The 9,242-nt window shown below is 37.8% G+C and overlaps 2 protein-coding genes across 2 annotated transcripts; one reads left to right on the top strand and one right to left on the bottom strand.

Moving 5' to 3' along the window:
* Positions 1–2,803: 2,803 nt before the first annotated feature.
* Positions 2,804–5,033, bottom strand: LOC120341622 (cilia- and flagella-associated protein 206-like). Its single transcript, XM_039410164.2, has one exon. It carries the CDS (start codon positions 4,906–4,908, stop codon positions 3,031–3,033), a length of 1,878 nt encoding a protein of 625 aa, XP_039266098.1. The 5' UTR covers positions 4,909–5,033; the 3' UTR covers positions 2,804–3,030.
* Positions 5,034–6,454: 1,421 nt separating this feature from the next.
* On the top strand, positions 6,455–9,181 carry LOC120341338 (serine/threonine-protein kinase 31-like). The gene has a single exon (XM_039409826.2). It carries the CDS (start codon positions 6,455–6,457, stop codon positions 9,179–9,181), a length of 2,727 nt encoding a protein of 908 aa, XP_039265760.2.
* Positions 9,182–9,242: the final 61 nt, after the last annotated feature.

Raw genomic sequence — 9,242 nt, 5'->3', positions numbered from 1 at the left:
AAAATCGTAACAACCAGAAAGCAACTAATTCGTGAAAATGTATCATATTTACAACACGTCCAGTGGTCAACCGACGCTCTACCCGAGTTTTGTTTTTCTCTAAAAATGGCAGGTTTTCATAAAACTGGTCGTCATGTACTAATTGAAATTTATCCAGCAAAGCAGACACATTTTTTTTCTCACTCAGACAGATTTGTTTGATTAATTTTAAATAAAATGGTGTTTTTTGCAGCGTTTGGCCTCTCGGCACATGCTGGAACTTGAAAATCCTTTTCAAAATAGGCATCGAAACATTATAATGATAAGGTACGGACGTTTCCCCGAACTTTGGCTCCTGAAAATTTGTCCTTATCCTTTACTTTTCAACACAAAAAATGTATGCCTATCTCACCAATCCTTCTAACTTCGACCCTGGCTTTTTAGTATTTTATGTTTGACTTTTTCTCGAAATGATTTAATGTTAGACTCACTCCCTCATCGGTGACCCTGCTCGATAATTATCACTAGTTTATCTTCTTTCACACTGAAACGTATTTCTTCGTTTTTTTATCGTAATTATGTTTGTCTACTGTGTACTTTCGGCATGTGATAGAATAAACTACTGACTGGCCCGTTTGTCTTATTTCTCTAAATCAGGGGTCGGCAACCTTTTGTCTCTCGCGGGCCAAAATTAAGGGTTGCAAGTCATTGGCGGCCGCACATATTTTTAGAAAGTTGAAGACCGAACGGATGATACTTTTTATAATAAAAATCAAGCAGTGATACATCTCTCGAATAGAATATAGATTTATTTCCGCATTGCATTGCATCTCAAAAAATTCCATTTGAATATTTTCGGCGCTATGAACCCTTTGCGCTTAGCATTAACTTTTCTGCGTTTTGTTTAACTATAATTATTAATTAAAGGCTCATTTTGAACAAGTAATTGTGAATTTTATACTTGTTAGATTATAATATAATTTAGACTACACGTGTATCACAATAAATCCTGTTTTTGTCTTGTCAACATGCAACTGTAAGCTAATCTTGCCTTCATTCACCTCAGAAACGGAAGTATCGTATCCGCAAGTAATTCACTCCGCTTCTCTATTAGTTTTCATAGTCACTTTGAGTTTTATCTTTTTTGAGGCATGGATACTTCTGCTTTAATTCATGTGTAAAATGGGTTTTTACCGGGTCTGCTGACGAATTTTTTTGCCAAAATCGAAACTTTACTAAATTGCGAAATACAAATAAAATGACGTAAAATAATTGCAGAACAACACGATTTTTCGTGATAAACGGCTATGCATTACAAGTATGCATTTAACCTAGGGCAGTGCTCTGCCGAACTTCTCCACTATTGTGCAAGCTCCCGTCAAAGGTTGAAACTAGGATCTCAATCAGAACTTCACAAAGGGGAAGCTAATTTTCTGCAAGGTTATATAAAATGATCATTGTGGTGTAACCTTAGAATTAGATACTAACTAATACGATGTGTGTGTAAATAGTGATTGTTGTGTCACAATGGTGTCGCAGCAACCATCTTTTGTTGTATAAAAGTTGCATTCTGGAGATTAGAAAGATGATATAATACCTCAAAAATGTAGGTAGCACGAGTCATCCGTATCCAAAACTTTAAACTGCATCCGAATGAGGATTGAAACTTTTTTTTTTCACGGATTTTTGCCGAAATTGACATAGCCTACATTATGAACTAGCGCAATTTTGATATGAGTTTTAATGAAATGTACTGAATTCAAGATGTAACGGTCATTGACATGTCCAGTAAAACATATATCTGCGCGAAGCTACACCCGGCACACCTGAGCCTGACACACCTGAGCCATTTCACGAGTTGTTTAAACGTGTAAGATTGTATATCTTCGATGGACTATCGCAATTTTAATATTTTTTCTTAATTAGTAAGCTGGGTACTAGAAAGATTTTATTATATATAACTATTGTAGAGAACCTTCGGCGAACCTCTGGAACAGCTCCTCCAAGTTTCTACTCACTTTGAAATTTTTTTTAACACATCAAAAACTGTTGAGTATATCATGAGAGAATTTTGAATAATTAATCCCGCGAAAAAGGAGGACATTTTGACTTTTTATTGCGTCCTTGGAGGACACAAAATTTTCAACGAAAAAGGAGGACGTATGGTCACCCTAATCACAAGCAAGACCCAGACGGAGTTACACTCAACATATAAGAGGACTTTACGAGAACAGAAAAGGCGTAAGGATACATGCATGGTGGTGTGGCTCAACGGGCTAAGCGTTAGGAATACGCTCGCCACCGCACCTCTAATTACTCTGCGTGGGTTCGCAGGTTCGAATCCCATGTAGGGATGGTTATGTGCGAGAGGATTGCTGGACTCCTCGCCGTCGTTGGGTGGTTCACGTAACCGCTGGTCGGTTACGGCTTCCTCCACCACCAAGTCCATGCTTCCGAAAACAAACAATACAGTAAAAACTAATCCCATACCCGACTTGGAATGGTAACCGGACGAGAGGCCGTGGTTCGCCATATGGATAAGCCGTCTTATCGGCTTTCCTCTCCCCCGGGATAAATATGTAAATCCTATCCTATCCTATCATCCTATACTGTCATTTGTCGCAACAGACAGCCCTATCACAAGATGTCATGAAGAATTTCTACTGGCTACCGGAGGACAAATCAATTCAGCGGACATCCACATACAAGTTTGGCGCCCAAGCAAAGCCCCATTTAAATATGAATTAGAGGTATAAATACCCCACAAGATGACTGACCCAACCAGTGCCTAAATTTTGATGTTCTCAATAAACTAAAGCTGAACAATGCAGATTTTTGTTTATATTGAGATGGGTTGAAAAAAATGATAATTTTTTCAAATAAAGTAGAATTTGGTATTCCCGAATACCTGAACACACATTAATGAACTAGATTCCTATATGCATGTTATTATAAAAATACAAACAGGATTTATAATAGAACTTTTCCTATAATAAAGGATTAGAAATATCTTTATTAGAAGTAACATGTAAACAATATGAAAACTAAATATTAAGCGTCATTGACATCTTTTGTTAAATCAACTCTGACCATAGTTCTAATTCCTCTGATTCCTCGAAGTCCAGCCATGAAAACTTGCGGCTTTGGAACATTGCTTGAACTTTCTTTCTTGGTTTGTGCACCTTGTTCTTTTGGCAAATATACTTGACTCACGTTGTCTCTACGGAGATTACTGAGATTTGTCTGTACTGTTTTTGTAAGCTTAGTACGCAGGTTTGCAAGTTTGATTGCTTTTCTTCTCAATTCCCACTCGTTCCACTCATAATCTTTAACTATGTTGTGTTCGAGTATGTGAGTGTCTGTTTGAGTTCCAGAATCGGATTTTGTGACAGGTTTTTCAAACATTTTTCCACCCTCTCCTGCTTGCGGATAAGGAGTAATACTGGCAAACTGCTGATGCAATTCCAAAAGCTGGATCAATTCCGGTGAAGCCTTTGCAGCTTCTGCAACTCCATTAATAAAAGTTGGAGGATTTTTAGCAAATTCAACAGCAGCTGCATTAGAACTAAAGACATAGAGTTTGTCTTGATATTGTAAAATGCCAATATCTGGATTCCCTGGTAGTAAAAGTCGATCATTCCTCACTATTGAAAATCCACAGTATCCTCGATATTGTAGCAAGAGCTGGTTGTAATTTTTTGTTGTCTCTGGAAACAACCACTGGACTTTTGGATCATCCTCAAAGTCCTCAGGATTAACTCTTTGTCCAGTAGTTTCTTGAATTCTCTGTTCATCTGATTTGATTGCGACATTTTGGAGATGTGGACTTAATACATCATCTGGGAAAAGTTCACGCTGAGTCCGAGTGAAAGGCTCAATACTAGCAAGGATGTTGCTAAGCACACTTAGAAGAACCATCTCATCCTGAAAGCATGTCCACAAATGCGATAAACTTATAAATTGTGGGTAGACCTGGGCTGTCGGTACTGCTGTTTTAGATTGAACAGTTTGTTGTAACTGATCCATTCTTGTGCTTAGTTGATTCACCAGCATTTCAACTTGCTGTGCACAACCAATCACATCGTTCAGAAGTATTCGAAGAAACGTCTCATGTTGCCGGACGTTTATAAGAGCATCTTTTAATAGCTGAGAGGGGATTTCGCTTAATCCCCCTGAAGAGTCGCTTTGAAATTTTTCGATCAATGTTGTGTATCGAAACGATGAATGCTGGCTGTTTTGTATTTCCGCATCTAGATTTTGTGTCGTAGCAGGAATCGCTTCATTCAGGATACCAGGAAGATCGTCAATTCCTTCACCACCTTTTCCACATTCTTTGTTAAAAAGTCGTATTCCAGATACAATGAGAGTTAATTCATGAAGCTGTCTTTCCTTATCTCTTTTAGTCAATGACATAAAAGTACCCAGCTCCGTTTGCGGAAATACACTCTGAAGAGCAGCGGTCGCTTCACGTACAACAGCAATATCAGTGGGTGATCCCAGTCCTGATCGCAAAAGCACATAAGAAACAATCTTTCGATACAGACTTTCCAATTCTTCTCGTGTTCTCGCTCGACTGTCAGTAATTTCTCTTGTGACTGGAGCAAGTCTCGCTTCAAGTACTCTTCTGTGTTCATCTAAAAATTCTTGCCTTGTAGTGTAATTCATGTCAAAATAAACTTGCATTTTAATTGTGTCGAGACTCGGGGATCGTAAATCGACAAGCCTGTCAACACAAAGTTTGATAAGTTTTTGTACATCTTCTTTTGTTAAAGTTCGATCAACATTGAACTGATTGTGAGGATCGAGAACAACAGCTTTCACCATAAATGCGACAAGAGTCTCAGAAAGACTGTGGCCTTTGCTGGCACATTCCTGCACAATTTCTCGTATTATATTCTTTATCACACTTTCAGCTTGTGCTCGAGACATCTTGAATTGGATCTAATTAAATCTATGTTTTGCAAATAATGTTATCTGCAAAATGAAGGTATGTCGGTATGTAACAATATCAAATTCACTTTATTGAAATAAAATGCTTTAATGGAAAACCAAGCAACTGAAATATTAAAGTCCCCAAAAGTGTCAAAAATAAAAAAAGACAAAGATGAATTAGTGCCAGCCTTTGTTTGTCTCGCTTTCTTTTTTTACCAACTGTTGACTGAAAGCAAAGATTTAAAATGACAATATACCTTAACGGCAATATTTATTACATGATCTATATTACCTAAATTCGAGGCACGTCGTAGAGACCTCGTCTTTCTGTCTTTAGACTGAAATGAAAGAAAACGAGCGGGCATGGACATTTAAGCAGAGTGTCTTTCAAGTTGCTTCATCGTCACTATGGAAACCGCGAGTTTGTTCGATCGATAGCGACAACTCGCGGTTATCCACACCGTATTTTCACCGTAGTCATTATATAATGGCTGTTATGGCTCTGATATTTTTGCGATACTGCCGGCTTATAAAATTGGCCGCATAATATTTTTTGTTTTTCTACGTTTTATACAGATTGTATGAAGACTGTGGAGTCGGGAAAAAAGCATGCGACTCCGTGTATGAGTCGTAGAAATTTGCAAATTGCTCACAACTCCACTCCGTCAATTTCATAATTCTTTTTTCTGTAAAATTTTTTACTTTAGAAATATCCCAATAAAAGTCTGAAATCGGATCCCGACTCCGGGAATTCAAAATTACAATCCGACTAGACTAGGTAGAGTTTACAATACAAACAGAATAGGATTTTACATATTTATCCCGGGGGAGGAAAAAGCCGATAAGACGGCTTAATCACATGGCGAGCCACGGCCTCTCGTCCGGTCACCAGTCCATGTCGGGTATGGGGTTAGTTAGCCAGTTATTTGTTTTCGGGAGCATGGACTTGATGGGGAACGCCGTAATCACTCTACCCCCCAGTACACCCATATACGACCCCGACTATGACTCAAATGGAAATAAGCTGAACTCTGAACTTTTGGCGTACGGCCCTGGACTGAATAGAATATATTAATTCACCCAAGCATTCACGTGATACAACAACGTGTCGCAGTCAAATCCGTAGTAGTATATATTTACGGTCAAATCGAGTTTTGAAGTCAGCAGACGGAGACAGTGAACCGAACCAATCATACACCACGTTGCTCCATTTTGTCGAGTCAGAATCAGAATATTTTGCTTGAATTCTTATTTTAAATATAGTATTTTTAATCAACATTCCAGACTGGGTCAGTTACTCTTTGTTTTTATGTAAACTACTGTAATGACATTGCGGGAAATTCGAAATCACTTCCATTGCCGCATGGCGTCGCTCAAACATAATGATTTAATTCTCCGGGGAAATCCCTTTCTTTGCAAGCTATTGGCTGGTGCGGTGATAGTTTTCCCTCCATCTGCATTGTTACAACGTATTTAAAATTTCTCGAAGGCGTTGTGCTCTTTAGTAGTTCATTAGTCGCAATTGCAAACTATATTAGACATTATGGCTTGTAGTGAGAGTGATTTTGTGTTTCTTATTTTAACCCACATGGAAGATGACGGTTGCACATTTTGGGCGCAGCAACATTCGCCAACGATCAAATTGGATTTGGAGCACATGACAAGTCGCATGGAAAAAATCGCATCATCCAATCCCTGTATGATTGATGATCCGATAAAGGGTAGGGTGTATGGATGCAAGTTCATTGACGACTCTTGGTACAGATGCAAGCTTTTGTTTTCAATTTCAAAAACCAAATACCTCGTGCAGTACATAGATTATGGAAATTGTGAGGAAACAATACAAGGTAGTTTGTTAAACGTTCCAATTGATCTTCAGGAATCTAGTATGCCTGCAATGGCTCACAGATTCCGTCTTCACGACATCTTCGTAGATCATGACAAAGTTGAAATGGTCCAAAAATGTGTCGAAAGTATGTGCAATGATTGTTTTGTTAAAGCTCATTTGAAAACAGCACTGGAAAGTCCACCGACTGAAGTCGTTCTATATAATGATGAAGGACGAAGCATTTGCGATCTCCTACTCAAAACAGGCTTGGCAAAATCAGCTTCTCTTGTGGAAGCAAAAGCGAATGTTATAATGTCTCCACCACTTGTTTCCAAGGCCCAAAAATATCGCAATCCTCTTTTGATATCGTCTTCTGACGACAGTGGTGACGACTATAACAACAATATATTCCGCAAATATTCTCCCACTAAAGTAAAAATTACAAGTCAAAGTAGTGGATTTGATAGCATGACGGAAGGGGAATTTGATTCATTTTCGAAAGGTGATGGTGGAAGAAAAAAAAAGATGAATACCAAAGTGCAATGTGAGTTTTGCCAAGAGAATAAGGATGAACTGCAGAAGATGAGGCTTTTAATGCTAAAAATGCAGCAAGAACTAGCGGATAATGGGCAAAAAATTTCCGAGCTTGAAGAAAAGGAAGCAATTTGGAAGAAAAAGTACTCAGAAATTGAGGTAAAACAGATAGGAAAGGAAACACAAACCGAAGAAAAACAAAATCATGTTTCTGAAGAACAAAAGAAATTGGAAAATCTAGAAATTCCTGACCAGAAATCAGATATTGCTTCACCTTCGAAACAAGTTGTGACATCTTGTTCAAGTGATGAAGTTGATAATTCCGCTGTTATTAACCCAACAAAAGTTTCACCAATGAAGAAATCAGCCAATGAGTTTGTCATGGATGCAAATACCATCATGAAAAAAGTGATTCTGCCGACTTTTGACTTTACAAAAAAGCTTGCTTCATCTTGTAAAATTATTGATGATTGTCGCAAGTATTATGAAAATTTGAGAGAAATAGTAGCGAATATTAAACTTCAAATTGATAACAAGGTAAATCAAAATTCTGACGGCTTTTTGTCTTTGGTGGCAATGAGGAACACAGTTTTGCTAGATTTACAACAGACCATTCGTTCTACTTTGCCTCTGATTTCTCTTCCGGAGGATGAGCTTCTAAAAGAAAGAGTACATATTTTTATGGTTCCTTTGAAAAAACTAGTTGAGGATTGCGAAATGGAGAATTTGGATGGAGATATTGGAGTTTCCGACGTCAATGACGCGATTCAAGAATGGAAATTAAACAAAGAAAATTTCAGTGATATTTCAAATATAGTTCGCACTCTCATGACATGCCTTTCTAATCAAAGCAAAAAGATTTTTACAGCGGGAGAGTTTCTCGCTAAAGTTAAACCGATACAGGATAGTATTGCTTCCTTACAAGCTCAAGAAAAAATTATCAAGGATGTGGTTGATGAGATGAAAAGTATAAAAAAGAAAAAACAGAAGATTCGACTTCATATCGCCACTTTAAAAAATTTGGAAGAGGACGAAAACGATGCTTCTCCTCCTGAAAAAGAAGCTTTGAATTTGGAGAAAAATCAAATTGAAAACGAATTATCTCTTCTCAGAGAAGAAATTCACGAATGCTTTGAAAACAAGTGGATTCTTATGGAGAGTTTAGCTGATATGGTTGAAAATTTTAGTCCTGAGTTACAAACTGAACACCCAGAACTAGGAATCAAGGAGTACATTGACGGAAAAGGTGTTATGATGAGTGATATGGAACTGGATCATTTCGATATAAAAGGCATTGAACGAAACGAAGTTTTGAAGTTGGAATATCAATTAACTGAATACCGAGGCCAACCAATAATGCTGACCAAATACGATTCGCGTTTGATGTCCGAACCTGCTTGGGATAAAATTCTAACTGAAATTGCAATATACACTAATATTGAAGGTCAGAATGTCATTGCGCCGATGGGTGTTTTCATCGATAAAGATGCAATCTATGTGATGCTCACTGTGCCGCAGTATCCGAGTGTTCTTTTACCTCGAAAAAAGGGACTTGACAAACCAATGGCAAAAGGAATTCTGAAAAATATTGCTTCCGCTCTAAACATGTTACATGAAAATGGAATTTATCATGGGCAAGTAACTCCTAGTTCAGTGCTTGTGGCAGAGCAATCTCCTCATCAAGCTTGTTTAGCTGTTCCTAATTTCATGATTAGAAGTCAGATGAACCAGGAAAACACACAGGAAAGTATTGCTGCATCTCTTGCCAATGATGTGTACAAATTTGGTATGCTTGCTAAAGTTCTTGAGGAAAAAACAGAAGGAGATGCTGTTTTTGAAGACGTTGTAAAATTATGCCTTGAGAAGTCTTCTGATATAAATATGCAGTCTATTATTGACATCCTGTAGATTTCAATTTTTGTTCGGGGGAAAATATAGACTTGTCACGACTTTAGGATTGTTTACGTCG

Source organism: Styela clava, chromosome 14 (assembly GCF_964204865.1).
Source record: "Styela clava chromosome 14, kaStyClav1.hap1.2, whole genome shotgun sequence".
Taxonomy (NCBI): Eukaryota; Metazoa; Chordata; class Ascidiacea; order Stolidobranchia; family Styelidae; genus Styela; species Styela clava.
This window is presented reverse-complemented; position numbering and strand designations above follow the sequence as displayed.

Bases quoted from the DNA above. Each gene is read 5' to 3' on its own strand.
- LOC120341622 (XM_039410164.2), bottom strand. From the start codon at position 4,908: ATGTCTCGAGCACAAGCTGAAAGTGTGATAAAGAATATAATACGAGAA.
- LOC120341338 (XM_039409826.2), top strand. From the start codon at position 6,455: ATGGCTTGTAGTGAGAGTGATTTTGTGTTTCTTATTTTAACCCACATG.